At 43.3% G+C, this 18,029-nt stretch overlaps 2 protein-coding genes across 5 annotated transcripts in view; one reads left to right on the top strand and one right to left on the bottom strand.

Annotated features, from left to right (window-relative positions):
- LOC123834255 (zinc finger protein 555-like) overlaps positions 1 to 9,364 on the top strand; it is a 28,798-nt gene extending 19,434 nt beyond the window's left edge. The window contains 4 exon segments of the mRNA XM_045863344.3: positions 2,170 to 2,296; positions 2,752 to 2,935; positions 3,673 to 4,026; positions 4,028 to 9,364. Coding sequence (XP_045719300.1) covers positions 2,170 to 2,296; positions 2,752 to 2,935; positions 3,673 to 4,026; positions 4,028 to 5,027 — 1,665 coding nt within the window. The 3' untranslated portion in view covers positions 5,028 to 9,364.
- A 1,113-nt stretch (positions 9,365 to 10,477) lies between these two features.
- Positions 10,478 to 18,029, bottom strand: part of LOC123834249 (zinc finger protein 77) — a 29,918-nt gene continuing 22,366 nt past the window's right edge. For all 4 annotated transcript variants that reach the window (XM_064574490.1, XM_064574493.1, XM_064574491.1 and 1 more), the window contains 2 exons: positions 17,673 to 17,853; positions 10,478 to 17,025 (listed from right to left, as the gene is read on the bottom strand). In XM_064574490.1, the coding sequence (XP_064430560.1) occupies positions 15,333 to 17,025; positions 17,673 to 17,853 (1,874 nt within the window). In that variant the 3' untranslated portion in view covers positions 10,478 to 15,332. The remainder of the gene's footprint in view (positions 17,026 to 17,672; positions 17,854 to 18,029) is intronic.

The raw sequence follows: 18,029 nt of genomic DNA, 5'->3' as shown, positions 1-18,029 counted from the left end.
GATGCTGGTTTGATCCTGAAAGGCTGTCACACCAGTGTGGGATTATGAGCAAGCAGGCTAAACAGCCAGTGTCCAGCTTAGCTGCCCTCAGCAAGTGTCTCTGCTCCTATACTAAGAGGCAGGAGAGGGAAATGGCACCTGCAGCCTCTTTTGTCCCCTGAGAGGCAACTCTGCGAATGTCTTCTCTCACAGATGCACTTCAAAAAGAGTGAACAGTCTCTCCCTGTGCCTGTTAGATGATCTTCAGATCGTGCTGTCTACCCTGGGATTTTTTGCATGCCTTCAGTGCAGGAGTAGGGCAGCACTCTTAGGGCTCTATCCCAGTCAAGCCTGCCAACTTCTTTAAGTCCAGTCTTTGAGCTACACTGGTTGCAAAAACTCATGAAAATCAGCCCCTCTCATTTTCCAAGCCAATGGCGTTGGGGAAGTGTTCTCCTTGTGCATTCCCACGTGTTCCTGTCTCACTTTTCTTTGCAACCATGGCTCCCTTACCTTTGTAGCACCTGTGATCCGTCTCCCCCAGACTACATCTCCGCACCTCCTACCTTCCTCAGGGTGGCCTCTTTTCTCCCTGTACTTGTGCAGTTGCTTCTCTCAGCCTGCAGGTCGATTTCTTGAGTACTCAGGATGATTTGATACTATCTAGCTGTGCTCTATGGATGAGGCAGGACTGGAATCCTCCTACTATGTTGTCATCTAAGCTCCCTGCCTCAATTCCTATCAGTTTAAAGAATTTTCTTAGTATTTTCTTATATTGTGCTTCTCCTGGGGAAAAAAATTATCGGGTTTTGTTATCTGGAAATGTGTTCATTTTGCCTTCACTTTAAAAAGTAGCTTTTGGGATATAGGTTCTTTATTGGGAGTTGCTCGTTCTCTCAGCACTCCGAATACATTACCCCATTACCTCTGACTTCTGCTATCTCTGCTGAGAATTAGCTCTTGTCTTATTGTGGTTCCCTTCTAGTTGACAGGTTTTTCTCTTGCTGCTTTCATGATTTCTCCTCATCTCTGGCTTCCACAGTTTTCATTATGATGTATCTGTTCGGGGGTCTCTTTGTGGTTTTATTCTTTGGAGTCCATTGAGCATCTGGATGTGTAGCTGATTTTCAATAAATTTAGGATGTTTTTAGTCATTATTTCTTGAGTATTTGTTCTGTTCCTTCCTCTCCCATTCCTCATTCTCGTACTGCCAGCACATGTGTGTTGGTACACTAAACGGTACCCTACATTTCTTCTATCTTCATTTTTATTCTCTCTGTTCTTCAGATTGCATAACCAGCCTGTCTTCACGTTCACTAGTTCTATATCTTGGCAGTTTCAATCTACTGATAGCCCCCATAGTGAATTACTTTATGACTCAGGGAGTTGATGGTGCTCTGTGTCAGGGGTCTCCAAGACCAACCTCAGGTATGAAGACTCACTACAAGGGCTCACAGAAATATTTATTCCACAGAAGGACTTAGTTCAGAAAAGCTCTTACACACAGTGCTCCAGCTGACTATGGGGAAAAGGTCTGTATTGAAATTAGTGAATAGAAAAGGAACAGAAAGCAGAATCCAGGAGAAACCAGGATCAAGCTCCAAGTCATCCCCTCTCAATGCAGTTGTACATTCAGAGCTTAATGTGTGACAACTTTTATGAAATATTTCTAGCCAGGGGAGCTCACCCAGGTCTTTTTATTGAGGGTTAGTCATGGGCACTCCTGTGTGACTGGTCTTAGCTTCTCAGCATCCAGCTTCTCTAGAAGTCTGATACAGTATGTCACAGGGTCCAAGGCCCCACCTATATACACAGACACTCTTATCAGTCCATGTATTCTGAGGGCTTGCAGATTTCCTCCCAGGAGTTGGTCAAGGGCTAGTCCTAAAGAATATTCAGGGTTTGGACAATTAAGATCTGTTACCCTTTTACTGCATACTTTCCAACAGAAGTATTTATTTAATGTGCATAGCATATCTCTCTGGGTCCAGCTGATAGAAAGGAGTAAGACGAGAGTCGTCATGGTAAATATAGCGTTAAGGTTGACTCCTTAGTGGTGCAGGTAAGCCTATTAGAGTCAGAGCACATATTGTGAGACCAGAGGATCTGATTTGAACTTCCTATGAATTGAGTTTAGGTCCCCAGTGCTTTCAACTCACCCTTCCTCCTGCACACATTCATATGTTTCAGGACTCGGTGGTCTTTGAGGATGTGGCTGTGGACTTCACCCTGGAGGAGTGGGCTTTGCTGGATTCTATGCAGAAGAACCTCTACAGAGATGTGATGCTAGAAACTTTCCAGAACCTGGTCTCAGTGGGTAAGGATGGCTTCAGGCCTTCACTTAGTCATCTAATAAACAAGTATCTCTTGTCAGTGCTTTTCCACAATTTGAAATGTGGAAAAGAAATACACTGGTAAGTAAGACAGACATTGTCACAGCCATCACGGACCTACAATCTAATAATGTCTCCATGACAGTGGAAATGTGTCCCTTAAACTGAGGTTTTATTTTTGTCTTGGTTCAAAGACTAGAAACTCCTTTGGCTTCATTAGTGGGGGATTGGCTTCATGTGTTGTTCTGGTTCAGAGAGAGGTTTCTTGGAAAACTTTTGATAGTCGTTAGTAAATTGCCTACCATTTTGACCCTACCATTTTGACCCCTCCTGCCTGCCATCCATGAAGTCCTGAAAGCACTAAAGTCCTCAAAGTCGTTCTTTACTCATAAGTTCCTTCTTCCTTTAATATGTTCATTCACCTTTTTGTTTGTTTCAGATTATGAAACACTGCTTAAAGCCAGTGGGTTGGTTTCTCAACAGGATATGCATGAGGAAAAAAAATCTAATGAACAGAAAATGGCAAAATTCACAAGAAATCGTTCTTGTGCCTACATTTTAGAAAAAAATTGCGAAGACCATAGCATTGAAGATCAGCATGGAAACCATGCAAGACATCTGAGGTGAGTTGTGTTCACAAGATAAAGAAGTACTAATCCCAGGACAGAGTTTTGGTAGGTCATGAAATTTAAAAAACTAAAAACACAGCTCCAAATCTATTTGAGAGAGAGAGGACAAGTGGGTTGGGGTGCGGGGGGGAGGTAGAGAGGGAGAGGACTAAGCAGACTCCCTGCTGAGCAGGGAGCATGACACAGGGCTTGATCCCAGGACACTGAGATCATGACCTGAGCTGAAGGCAGACAGTTAACTGACTGAGCCACCCAGGTGCCCCCAAATCTATTTAGAATTCTAAGAAAGTTTTTTTTTTTAATTCTTATGTTAATCCCCATACATTACATCATTAATTTTAGATGAAGTGTTCCATGATTCATTGTTTGTGCATAACACCCAGTGCTCCATGCAGAATGTGCCCTCCTCAATACCCACCACCAGGCTAACCCATCCTCCCACCCCCCTCCCTCTAAGAAAGTTTTTAAAATCTTGATTGAGACATTGAGTGTTTAAGCATAATTCAGTTAGACACTTTTAGGAAGTCCCCATACATGATAAACAGTATGAACAGTGAACATGATAGAGGTCACTTCTAGGGCATTAGTTAACTCTAAGACAATCCACAGAGAGTAGAAAAACTTCCTGTCTACTAAAATGCAGTTAGTCATCTGGCTCTAATACTTATTAGTTGCTAATAATAAATCATTAATAAACATAACATTGATAAAGTGTTTCTGACTTTTAACAGAAATCCTGTGACAGGCAGATTCTGTGAAGGTAATGAAAAAAATCAGCACAGAGAAATGTGCAGCCAGTTTCCCCATTTTAATTTCTGCAAGAATGTTTCTACTGGAGTAAAACTCTATGAATGTACCAAGTGTGGAAAAGGCTTCATGCATCTTTCTTCCCTTAAGAGGCACGTCAGATCTCACACTGGACAAAAACCATATCCGTGTCAAGAATGCAAGCAGGCTTGCGTTTGTCATGCACACCTAAGAACTCACGCTGGAGAGAAGCCCTATGGATGTAAATTATGTGGGAAAACCTTTCCTTATTTCTACTCCCTCACTGAACATATCAGGATTCACACTCCAGAGAAAAACTGAATGCAAGCAATGTGGGAAAACCTTCCACGAGTTCTCCAGTCTTACTAGACACATGAAAACTCACACTGTGGAAAAGCCATATAAGTGTAAGGAACGTGGGAAAGCCTTCATTTATCCCTCAATCTTTCAAAGACACACGGTAACACACACTGGGGAGAAGCCCTATGAATGTAAGTTATGTGGAAAAGCCTTTCACCATTCTTACTCCCTTACTCAACATATGAAGATTCACACGTCAGAGAAAACCTACGAATGCAAGCAATGTGGGAAAACCTTCCACGAGTTCTCCAGTTTTACTGGGCATGTGCGTACTCACACTGGAGAAAAGCCATACAAGTGTAAGGAATGTGGGAAAGTCTTTATTTATCCCTCAGTCTTTCAAAGGCACATGATAACACACACTGGAGAGAAGCCCTATACATGCAAACAGTGTGGGAAAACCTTCAGTTATCCCCAGTCTTTCCAAAGACATGAAAAGGCTCACACTGGAGAAAAGCCGTATGAATGTAAGGAATGTGGGAAAGCCTTCAGTTGGCCTGAAACCTTCCGAGGACATGTGAGGATGCACACTGGGGAGAAGCTGTATAATTGTGAGCACTGTGGGAAAGCTTTCAGTTCCCCCAAGTCCTTCCAGGGGCATGTGAGGACCCACACTGGAGAGAAACCTTATGAGTGTAAACAGTGTGGAAGAGCCTTCAGTTGGCCCTCAACCTTTCGAGAACATGTGAGAATTCACACTGAAGAGAAACTGTATAAATGTGAGAATTGTGGGAGAGCCTTCACTTCTTCCAGATCCTTTCAAGGCCACATGCGCACCCACACTGGAGAGAAGCCTTATGCATGTGCACGATGTGGGAAAGCCTTTAGTTGGTCCTCGTCCTTACAAAAGCATGTGAGGTTGCACACTGGAGAGAAACCCCATAAATGCAAGCAATGTGGGAAAGCCTTCAAGTGGCCTTCATCCTTTCGAAACCATGTGAGAATGCACACTGGGTAGCAGCTCCAGAAATGCATGTAATATTTGAGTTAGGTCATGCTTTCTAGGGAGAAATTCCATAATTGTAAGTAATGTTGGAAAATCTTACACTAATTCATGTATCATATTCCAGGAAGGAAATATAGAAGTTATAAATATGGCACTGTTTGTCACTACCTCATTTAAAAATGGACCCCTAAATAGTGAATTTCCAGTTCTTTCACAAATAAGTGTTCATATGAGAAATAATTCTCTAAGTCTTTCAGGTAGAGTGCAGGAGTTTAAAAAGTGGGGTGTTTTGGGGTTTTTTTTCCTATTTTTTCAGTTAATACCATTTTCTTTCTTGGTAGTTTATTTGAGCCATAGTAATTTGAAGTGTGCTTTTAATGTGACAGAAAGTTTAACTCTTACATAGTGTGTTGTAGTGTAAGTGCTTGACATCGAGCTTCAGATTTTAATGTAGGGGCCTGACCGTAGTCATTTGACTGCTGGGGCATCTACCTGAAAGACCTCTGTCTGGAATAAACATTGTTGGCTATAGAATACGGCTGCCAGCAGAACAGCTAGATACAGAACCAGGCCACCCTCCACCAATGAAGTTCCTAATAAATAATAAACCTGCAAAACCCTAGGCAGCCCACCTTTGTCCCCAACATACATAGAACACCAGGTCTGCATTCTCTACTCACAGCCTTGCTGTGTGGCCCCAGGCGTACTGTGTACTTCCCAGGACTTGGGAGTAATAAACCTTGTTCTTCTGAGTTCCATGATGGCTCTTGCTAAGGTGCGTCTTACAATAAGAACCACAGGGAACAGTCCAGTCACAACATTGGGTCTGGATGGGGTCAGGTCTGTGGGGCCTCACCACAAGCAGTGTGGCCCAGGTGAGCACACCTAGGCTTTCCTAGCTGATGGGATCACCACTGACCCGCTGAGATGAACAAAACAGTAGTCTTTCTGTATCATTAGAATAACAGGACTTGGGTCATTTTGCAGTTTTCTTACTGTTCTAGAAGGGCACATAGTGGATATCACCTATATATTTCTTTCTTCTTACTGAAATACTCGTTTAATGTAAAAAATTGTAAGTATGCAAAACTCTACAAAGAGTGATCTTTATCTCCTGCAGTTTGCTCTTTTCCTTGCTTCTGCATGTGACTTGGACAGCAAGCTTTGAATTAAGAATAGAGACTATGACATAATGAAACATATAGAGAGATGGTTATACCAGATTTCATTATGGAAATGTGGGTAAGGCTGGGAATTCAACTTTCCTAAATGTCTTTCCTGTATACTTCCAGGTTAACATTCATTAGTTGACAAATTTTCATGAGACATAGAAAGCAGAATGGACACTGCCTTCTAGACCATTACACTAATTCCTGCCCCTTTTAATCAAGAGTCCCCTCAAAACAGACAGCAAGCACTTGACTTTCATTCTCTCAAACCTAACCTGTCATTATCTCCATGTCCTCCACCGACATGGATACTAAAAAATGTTTTTTTTTTTACTTTTCACTCGGGATATATTAAAATATCCCATTGCAATTACAGAGCGTGAAACCAATGTTATAATTTTGCCAATTTAGGCACCATTCATATAGTCAGTGTTAACAGGTTTGTATGGATTCATGTATTTTTCTTTCTGGTTTTTTAATGTACTTAAAACTTCCGACATTAACATGATTTCATATTCATTCATGATAGTAAAAACTTATTTTGTCAATGTAATCTAGCCAAAGACCACCAGGACCATGCCTGCAGTCAAGGGGAGTGGGTAGGTTATGCTACTGCAGCGGGACACTCACTCACCAGGAAGGTTTGCAGGATGCATCAGAGTGTTTTAAGAGACTGACCAGTTTGGGGTTTCTGTGATTTGGAGGAGCACTGAGTGATGTGAGGTTTGCTCTGGATTGGCTACTTAGGTCTGGTTGGTAATCTTCATAGTTCTTATTTGGAAGAGACAAAATTGAGTGGAACAGCGTCGCCTGAGTGGCTCAGTTGGTTAAGCAGCTGCCTTCAGCTCAGGTTATGATCCCAGGATCCTGGGATCAAGTCCCGCATTGGGTTCTCTGCTCAGTGGGGAGCCTGCTTCTCCCTCTCCCTCTGCTGCTGCTCCCTCTGCTTGCGCACTCTCTCTCTCTGACAAATAAATAAAATCTTTTTTTAAAAAAAGGAAAAAAAATAGACAAACTTGGCTTCATGAAAATTTAAAATTCTGTGCATCAAAAGACAGTATCAACACAGTAAAATGTCAACTCACAGAATGGGAGAAAATACCTGCAAATCCACATACTTGATGATATTAATATCCAGAATAAGAATATATACAGAATGTCTAAAATGCAACAACCCCAAAAAACCAAGCCTGATTCAAAATTAATAAATGACTTCAATAGACATTCTCTAAAGAATATATATGAGGAATTTGAGAAACAAGACAGAGGATTTTAGGGGAAGGGAGGGAAAAATGAAACAAGATGAAACTGGAGGGGGAGACAAACCATGAGACTCTTAATCTCAGGAAACAAACTGAGGGTTGCTGGAGTGGAGCGGGGTAGGAAGGATGGGGTGGCTGGGTGATGGACATTGGGGAGGGTATGTACTATGGTGAGTGCTGTGAATTGTGTAAGACTGATGAATCACAGACCTGTACCCCTGAAACAAGTAATACATTATATGTTAATGTTAAAAAGAATATATGTACATGTACAATAAGCACATTAAAAAATACATGACATCATTAATCATTAGGGAAATGCAAATCAAAACTACAATCTGATACCACCTCAAACACAATGGGATGGCTTCTTATTTTTTTATTCTTATGTTAATCCCCATACATTACATCATTAGTTTTAGATGTAGTGTTCCATGATTCATTGTTTGTGCATGGTGCTCCATGCAGAACGTGCCCTCCTCAATATCCATCACCAGGCTAACCCATCCTCCCACCCCCCTCCCCTCTAGAACCCTCAGTTTGTTTTTCAGAGTCCATCGTCTCTCATGGTTCGTCTACCCCTCCAATTTCCCCTGCTTCATTCTTCCCCTCCTGCTACCTCCTTCTTCTTCTTCTTTTTTTTCCTTAACATATATTGCATTATTTGGTTCAGAGGTACAGATCTGAGATTCAACAGTCTTGCACAATTCACAGTGCTTACCAGAGCACATACCCTCCCCAGTGTCTATCACCCAGTCACCCCATCCCTCCCACCCCACCCCCCACTCCAGCAACCCTCAGTTTGTTTCCTGTGATTAAGAATTCCTCATATCAGTGAGGTCATATGATACATGTCTTTCTCTGTTTGACTTATTTCACTCAACATAATACCCTCCAGTTCCATCCACGTTGTTGCAAATGGCAAGATCTCATTCCTTTTGATGGCTGCATAATATTCCAACACAATGGGATGGCTTCTAACAACAAAACAAAGCAAACCAGAAAACAAGTGTTGATGAGGATGTGGAGAAATAGGAACACTTGTGCACTGTCGATAAAATGGTAAAGCCGCTGTTCAAAATACTATGGTAGTTCCTCAAAAATTTAAAAAAGAATTACCATTTGATCCAGCAATTCCACTTCTGGGTATATACCCAACAGAATTAAGAGCAGAGTCTTGAAGAGATACTGGTACACCTGTTTGTATCAGCATTATCCACAATGCCTAAAATGTGTAAGCAACTCACATGTCCACTAATGGATGAATAGATAAGCCAAATGGAGTACATACATACAATGGAATATTTTTCAGCCTTAAAAAGTAAGGAAATTTTCATGTGTAATGAGACAGATGGATCTTGAGAATATTATCCTAAGTGAAATAAACCAATTAGAAAGAGGCAAATACCATATGATTCCATGTGTATGAGGGACTAAGAGTTGTCACACTTATACAGACAGTAAAATGGTGGGAGCCAGGGTCTGGGGGGAGGGGAGGGAGGGGAGTCAGCGTTTAGTGGAAACAGTTTCAGTTTTACAAGATGAAGAGTTCTGGAGATGGATGGTGGTGATTGTTGCACAACAGTGTGAATGTATTTAATACTTCTGAACTTTACACTTAAAAATAATATGATCATTTTATGTGTATTTTACTGTAAAAACTGGGGGAAAGTAGGCTGACGGGCATAATAAAACTGTACATACCCATGACCTGCTTTTACCACATTTCTATCAGGTTTTATGTCCAGTTCACCCCACTGATTTTTCACCAGATAATTTTGAAGAAACTCCCAGATACTACTATTTAATCCATGAATATTCCGGAATGTAACTTTTTAGCATAACCCAAAGGCCATTATCACACCTAAAAATAAAGTTTTCCCTTAATACATTCCAATGAACATGTATAGCAATTTCGCTAATCATCTCCATAAGTACATAAGATCTATACATACCAATTTATTGAAATTTCTTTTATCTGATAAGGGTCTAGAATTCAGAATAAAAAAGCTTTCAATTCAACACGCCAACCCTGTTCAAAAATGTTCAATCCATTTGGTCATTTATGAAATGCAAATCAAAACCACAATGAGATATCACTTCATACCAACCATGATGGCTACTGTTTAATAAGAAATGAAAAATAGGTTTCAGCAAAGATGTAGAGAAACAGGAACCCTTATACACTGCTGGTTGGAATGTAAACGGTGCAGCCACTGTGGAAAAATGTAGTGGTTTCTCAGAGTTAATCACAGAGTTACCATATGACCCAGAAATTCCACTCCTGGGTGTGTACCTTTGTGAAAATAAAAGGAAACCTCCTTTAGCATAAAGCTGGGAGCAGCAGGGGCGCTCACACCCTACCATCTCTCAATGGTAGACCAAATGGGGATACAGGGACCTTGAGTGCAGACACTTTACCCCCAGCTGGAGTGAGACAATTTTCCTCCACCCTAGCAACAGCTCAGCCAATGAGAAACCACTACACTGGAACTCCATTTACTCCCATGGACTTTATCTTAGAATAGCCCCTCCCAACTTCTCTGCACTTGCATATGGTTTGCCGTACCTGGCTTGTCCCTAATTGCAATTCCCTGCTATTTCCAAATAAACCCACTGTTTTGCTGGTAAAATAGCTAGCACTTGTATTTTTTAAGGTTCCATTATTTGGTGATCAGAAGTGGGACCCAGAAGACCCCTAATGACTCCGAGGCTGGTGAGCAAACAGGTACCAGAACTCACAGAGCCGAGAAGGCTCAATGCTTTCTCACCCACAGGAGAGGTTGACAGTAAGTTTTCTTCTGGATTTTGAGCTCTGCTCTCCTTGTGTCTGACCTCTCCAGGCTTTCTTCAGGATCCTCAGGTTTTACCGCCTTGTCCTTTCTTGGAGTACTTGTAGCAGATGGAGGTTGGTAACAACGTGATTTGTTGCTCGGAGATCCTAGACAAACTACCCAATTGGGTTTTGCCACAGGTAAAATAAGGGTATTACAGGGACTAGTGCAAAGGATAATGAGCCCTGAGCCTTAGATGGTTTGATGCCTTGAAGAGCTGTTTTATTTATGGGGTACTGATTAATTCTGGGAAGAACTATTTTTTAAGACATTTATTTGAGAGAGAAGCACGGAGTGGGAGGGGCAGAGGGAAAGGGAGAGAGACTCTAAAGACGACTGTGCTGAGCGCAGAGCCAGACCTGGGGCTCCATCTCACAACCCTGAGATCACGACCTGAGCCAAAACCAAAAGTCAGTCACCTAACCGATTGTGCCACCCAAGTGCCCCTTCTAGGGAGAACTTTTGAGGGGTCTATTTGAATCTTGATGGGAGGCGCACCATGGATTCCGTCAGTATCCGTTGAAGATTTTGCCCAGAAAGGATGGTGGCTGATCTCATAAGAACAAATGATCAGTGTCCCCAGACTGTAATAGTGTGTCAGATATGGAGCAAATAAAGGACGTTGAAGCATCATTTAACCCCCCTTGTTGGTGACTGTGATTACTACTGTCAAATTCTAGAATTATTCCCCCTCTGAGAGAAAGAAATCCCAGCGTGATACTTTTCTAAGCAATGTCAGGTGCATAGGAATAGAGAACTAAGGAGAAGGGAGTGAAAGAGCATAGGGAAGGGGCAGAGAGGGAGAAGGAGATTCCCCGCTGAGCAGGGAGCCCAATGCAGGGCTGGATCTCAGGATCCTGGGATCATAACCTGAGTCAAAGGCAGATGCTTAACCAACTGAGCCACCCAGGTGCCCCGAAGAACTTAATAGTTCTTATCTAGAGAGCAGGAAAAATGCAGTGCAGCTGAAACTCGGAGAGGCACCAGGCACATCAGCTAGAGGCAGGGAATATTTGCTGATTTTTACAGATTGGACTTCATTTTTTAGCCTCCTTACTGACATGACCGCGACACGGTCTTCATGTGCCCTGACTCACCACAGACAAGGAAGTGCCTCGCCGGAGGACAGGTGGGTGATATTGTTTCTGCTCAGTGAGAGAAAGCCACAGCCCAGTAGTGAGCTCCAGGCCAGCTTCCACCGTCTGAGGCTATGTTTGCGTTCTCATTTACTATGTGAACACTGACATCTTGCTTACTCACATCCGGCACTGCATTAAATGTTCTCCATAAAGGAACTCAGCATGGATAAACCCAGTTGCTCCTCAGCAAACTCTATAAGGTAGATAATGTTTTTATCTCCTTGCATGAGCTACCTGAGGCCTACAGATGCAGGTGATTTTCCAAAGGCCACAGAGCAAGAAAGGAACCAAGTCAGGATCATGATTCAAATTGAGCCTTTCTTTCCCAGACTCTATATTCAGTGTCAGGTGCTAAATATTGAGCCTCCCTCGCTCCCTCGTGTGCCACACACTCAGCTCAAAGCAAACGATGACACTCCACATTGATCTAGACACTGCAGGCACTTGCCCACGCCCTCATGCTCATTGCTTCCCACCCTCCCACTCCTGCTTGCTCCCCAGGTGTTCCCCAACATCACCCCTTCTTTACAAGCACTGACTGTCCTTCTAGGACCTGAGTACAATCCACTGTCTCCCTGGACCTTCCTGTGTCCCTTGTTTGGCCACATACGACTGGCCAACCACTAAAGGACACAGAACAGGTGCAGATTCGGAGCCTACAAACAAGCATCAAGTGGGCACCCCTGCAAAACTTCGCTCTCAGGTTCTGAAGAGAACTGGAAACAAAAGAACCATAAAATCACAGGGAAAATGATCTCTGGGTACATGGAAGGGTTAACAATTTGTAAAATATTTGAAATTGGATTTCATGGTTCTGCTATGAGAAAGAGAGTTCCATGGAAAATGTCACATATGGACTGTTTCCCACTGGTGGTGACATTGAAATGTGCTTGTGATGCACACCTTCCATGCTGTTTCAGTTCAGTGCACCTATATTAACCCTTACTAGTGTGTGGGATCCACACGATCACTGGTCGTATTGGTGAACTGAGGACAGTAGAGAGCAAATCCCATTCCACAGTGGTTGGAATAATTAGACAGAAGCACTCCTCTCTGCAAAAACTGTACAGGTATCCTTATTGTGCATTCACACTACCACATTCCTTCCCCAAGTCCCAGTGGGCCTGCTCACCTTACAAACCCTCTCAGACATGGAGCCCAACCAGCTCCACCCAAAATACAACCATACTTGCACCAGGCCCAGGGCCAGAGGAGCATCCCTGGGGGCCATCTGATGGAGATAGAAACTGACCTGTGTCAACTGGGGGCAGATCAACAGAAGCGTGAGTGGTCGGAAGGAAAGAGAAAGGCACGGCCCATCTTTCCTCCACTGGAATTAATACAAGGAGACACCACTGGGTGAAGCATGACCAACCCCTTACCCATCCATCACAGCAAGAAACGTCCTGTTCAGCACAATTCAGCACAATCCCCAGCAAGAAGGAATGAGGAGGAAGGACATGTTTCCATTCTGGTATGGACTTTCATGTAAATGTCTCAGAGCTATTTGGACAATAAACATTGAGAAGCAGCATTCCCAATTTCCTCAGGGCAGTTATGCCTGGAGCACCGAGTTGTAAGTCATTCCCACAACTAAGACTCACCTCACCACAAATGTGGTTTGTTTCGTTGTTGACAAATAGGGAAGATACATGTGTCTGGCTCCCTCTCCCACACTCTTGAGCTGCAAGACCATGACTCCTGGTGTTCTTTGTCAGAGACCACTACATAGGCAACATTAAGGGTTTCACCATTGGGAGTAATTTCTTTAAAAAGACTTATTTGAGAGAGAGAGAAAGAGAGCATGAGGTGGGGAGGAGCAGAGGGAGAGGAAGAAATTTTAGCAGACTCCATGCTCAGCATGAAGCCCAACTCAGGGCTTGATCCTACGACCCTGAGATCACAACCCTAGCTGAAACCAAGAATTGGAACTGAACCGACTGCACCACCCAGTTGCCCCAGGAGTAAGTCATTTTAATGAGACAGTGGTAGCAGCTGCATGGGTATTGAAGAAACACCGATCAGAAGGAAAATGTCAAATGTTTATGTACTTAGTCCTATTAACCCAGAATAAGTATTTCCAAAAAACTGACACAACTAGAAGAAAGTTAATCCTCTAGAATGGGATATTTTAAAAGAACTCAGTTGTGAGGGGCAACTGGGCTGCTGAGTCAGTTAAGCATCTGCCTTCAGCTCAGGTCATGATCTCAGGGTCCTGGAATTGAGCCCTGCATCAGGCTCCCTGCTTAGTGGGGAGTCTGCTTCTCCCCCTTCCAGTCATCCTGCTCATGCTCACTTTCTCACTCAAAATCTTTAAAACAAATAATAAAAGAACTAAGTTGTGAAACATAAAACATAAAAGAACTAAGTTGTGAAACATAAAACATAATATCATTTGCAGGTATGCAAACAGATTTGAAAACCTCAGTAATGTGGTTTCCATGAAGCAATGTAGAGAACCACATTTGACAAAACAAACAAAACCATTGTTTTGAATCACATATTAAAAATAAAAAACCACTGGGAAATCACATTTAACAGAAAGGAATTACATTTAACAACAGAAAGTAATTAAGCATACTGGATTTATCTCTTAGATAGCAGTCAGCTATAGGGGAAAATTCCCACAAACTGCCATACACTCACAAGTGCTTATTCCAATTATGGAAACATCCAGAAGGAAGAAATACAGGGTCAGTGCAACCAGGGAAGCAGTTTTCCTGCATTTGAGGCTGTAGCATTAAATCTGTCAGAGGGGGAGGCAGGACACAGATCTATCCTGAGAGAGACAAGATGCTTAGCACAGAAATCATGTATTAGGAAAAGCATGGGAGATCCCTACACACGATAGCCTGAAGAGGTGGCCTCATGGACACAAAGAGCCACAGGGCAAAGCAAGGAACTGTATGGACCTGAAAACCAAGACCATCCGTCACAGGAGAGGTTGTGGAAAAGTCTCTGGAGTATGCTACTTAACAAAAACTAACGTCAAACTTGTGCTAGGTTGGGGGCCATTCCAAACGACAGATCAGAAGTCAGGAAAATGTGCTGTGACCCAGGCCAACATGGGTCCCCTGGCATCTGTCTCCTGCTGGAAAATCATGGCTTCTTCACGCAGTTTCTTTCCTCAGGGCCTTCATTTCAGAACCGCACAGAGAAGGACTCTGAGACATATGGTCTCCTGCCTCACCATGCTCACAAAGAAATCCAGTAGAACCAGTCAGATGCTAGCTTTCATCTTCACACCACAAGGTTTCTCTTCTTAACACGTCATGACTGATGAACAACCAAGAGGAAGGGCGATCAGCAGAGGTCAAAATATGAACATAATCGGAGGAGACTGTCCTCTCTCAACATCCCTGCACATTTACTAATTTCTGTGTGGAGCACAGGTGTGGTATACAGCAGCAACAAGCAAATGTGAAGATACATCACTCAATCATAAAGACTGGAAGGAAGGGTAGATACCGAGTTGGAATTTCCAGTATCCACAACAGAGGACAAGATATATTTACAAATCACTTATCACCCCTGAGGCCCAAAGACATTGTAATGGAAATGAGATAAGTTTTATATAACTATACAATCTTTTCATGTGTGAGATAATGAAATATATTTCATACAAAGGGCACATAGAGGAATATTTTATCTTAGGTGTTCCTCTCAGCAACACACAGTGGAAATAAATACAACAGAGATCCCTGTTATGGACGAGGCACTTATAAGGCACAACTATGTTTATAACAAATAAAAGACTGCTGTCCAGCCCTGAGTTTTTATGTACAAAATATATGAGGTGCTATACCTGAAGGTTTTCCAACATTCTTTACGTTCATAAGGTTTCCTGCCAGTGTGTCTGATTGGCTTTACAAGATTTTAAGGACAAATGAAGGCTTTCCCACAGTCCTTGTATTCAGAGTTTCTCCGCAGTGTGAGTCCTCACGTGGGCTCGCAGGTTTGTGGGGTACCTGAAGGCTTTCCCACACTGCTGACATTCATAGGGTCTCTCCCCAGTGTGAGTCCTCACGTGGGCTCGCAGGTTTGCAGGATACCTAAAGGCTTTCCCACACTGCTGACATTCATACGGTCTCTCCCCAGTGTGAGTCCTCACATGGACCCGCAGGTTTGCCCGACACCTGTAGGCTTTCCCGCACTGCTGACATTCATAGGGTCTCTCCCCAGTGTGAGTCCTCACGTGTGCCCGCAGGTTTACTGGATACCAGAAGGCTTTCCCACACTCCTTGCATTCGTAGGGTTTCACCCCGTTGTGCTTTCTCACGTGGACTTGAAGGGAGGAGTGACAGCTGAAGGCTTTCCCACAGTGCGGACATTCATAGGGTCTCTCCTCAGTGTGTGTCTTCACGTGTGCTCGCAGGTTGGCTGGGTACCAGAAGGCTTTGCCACACTGCTGACATTCATAGGGTTTCTCTTCACTGTGCGTTCGCACGTGTTTCTGTAAGGACGAGGACCACCGGAAGGCTTTCCCGCATTGTGCACACTCGTAACGTTTCTCCAAACTGTGCGCCCTCACGTGTCCTTGAAGGGAGGAGTGACGAGTGAAGGCTTTCCCACACTGCTGACACTCAAAGGGCCTCTCCCCAGTGTGCGTCCTCACGTGTTCCTGCAGTGATGTCGAGCTGCTGTATGCTTTTCCGCACTCCTTACACTCGTAGGGCTTCACTCCACTGTGCATCCTCACATGTCTCTGGAAGTATCGAGGATGTCTGAAAGCCTTCCCACACTGCTGACATTCGTAGGGTCTCTCTTCGCTGTGTGTTCTGACATGTTCTCGAAGAGATAAGGAACAACTGTAGGCTTTCCCACATAACGTACATTCATAGGGTTTCAGTCCACTGTGCGTTCTCACGTGTCTTCTGAAGTATTTGGGACAACTGAAGGCTTTCCCACATTGCTGACACAGGTACGGTCTCTCTCCAGTGTGTGTCATCATGTGTCCTTGCAAGGACGCAGGATACTTGAATGTCTTCCCACACTGCTTACATTCATAGGGTTTCTCACCACTGTGTGTTCTCACATGTTCTCGGAAATACGAGAGGCAGCTGTAGGCTTTCCCACACTCCACACATTCATAGGGTCTCTCCCCAGTGTGAGTTCTCACGTGACGTGTAAGGTAGGACTGATACATAAAAGCTTTCCCACACACATCACACGCATGGACTCTCTGTCCACAGTGACCCTTTACATGACCCTGAAAGGATGAGGTGCAAGTGAACGCTTTTCCACACTTCTTGCACTCTAAAGACTTTTTACTACCGAGACTCTTCAAGTCTCTTTTTGATCTCCCAGTGTCCTGATGTTCATAGGGTTTCTCTACAAGGTCTGTGTCCACGTGAGTGCTGAGCCTCGAGACACAGCTACAGGCCGGCCCACATTCTTCACAGGGACTAGGTTTGTGTCCAGGCTGAGATCTTTGTGGATTCTCAGGGAAAGAACCATCTATGAAGGCTTCTCTACACTTAGCACATTCACAGGATTTGTCTCCAGTAGGACAATCCTCATGCACACTAAGACTTGTAATCTGGTTTATGGTATCTCCACATTGATTATCTTCATTGCTTTCACAGACACGCTCCACCAAATGATTTCTGTTCAAAATAGGAAGGCACACTGTTAGGGAATAATGATTATAACCAAACTCTTTATTAATGATCTACCGATGCTAAGTAATGATTATCTGACTACAAAATGACCATTTCCAAGGAATGGGCATGTTTGGGGCACCGTCTACACTGCTATAACGTAGAAGAAGCTAAATGCTCAAAACAAGGGCCCAGTAATAGCCATAACTGTCAGCGTTTCTTACACGTGGGTTTTCCTGATAAATGTTTTGAACTGAATTATATTTCTGATGATCAGTACTACACCACATCTATGAAGATATTGTGTTGTGTAATTCCAACTACACAACTGTTTTTTGTTTTTGTTTTAAAGATTTTATTTATTTATTTGACAGAGAGAGAGAGACAGCAAGAGAGGGAACCTGCAGGCAGGGGGAGTGGGAGAGGGAGAAGCAGGCTTCCTGCTGAGCAGGGAGCCCGATACGGGGCTCGATCCCAGGACCCTGGGATCATGACCTGAGCTGAAGGCAGACGCTCAACGACTGAGCCACCCAGGCGCCCCCCAACTACACAATTGTTCAGCTAGGTTTATACCTTTATACCTTCTTCAATTTCAAGTTATTCTAACATTTGCCAAGATCCCCATTTCTCCTATGGGAGAGAGAGGCACTCACCTCAAACACCTCTCCTGGGATTGGGACCGATCTCCAATGTGATGAAACACCCAGTTTTCTCCAAAAAGAGCCCAGGAATCGTTTCTTATAAATCTTACTATTTTGTCTTCACTGGATAGTTCACTCTCCAAAATATTCAGCTGAGTCCCTGATCCACAAGGCTTAACTTGAATGCAACAATCTGCAAGAATTGGGAGCAATTTAATTTTGGGGGAATGATCTGATGTTTAAAGGTAAGAAAATTAAGAAAATTAAGACCATATGTGGATTTCTACTCATATACTGATCCCAAATGTATATTAAGTTCATCAGGAAGAATGAACATGTGACCAGAAAAATTCTAAGGACCCTAGTGAT

Source organism: Mirounga angustirostris, unplaced genomic scaffold (assembly GCF_029215605.1).
Source record: "Mirounga angustirostris isolate CCGP_5_RB_7025 unplaced genomic scaffold, mMirAng1.0.hap1 SCAF_1, whole genome shotgun sequence".
Taxonomy (NCBI): domain Eukaryota; kingdom Metazoa; phylum Chordata; class Mammalia; order Carnivora; family Phocidae; genus Mirounga; species Mirounga angustirostris.
The sequence above is the reverse complement of the archived record's forward strand: the minus strand, read 5'-3'. Positions and strand labels throughout refer to the sequence as shown.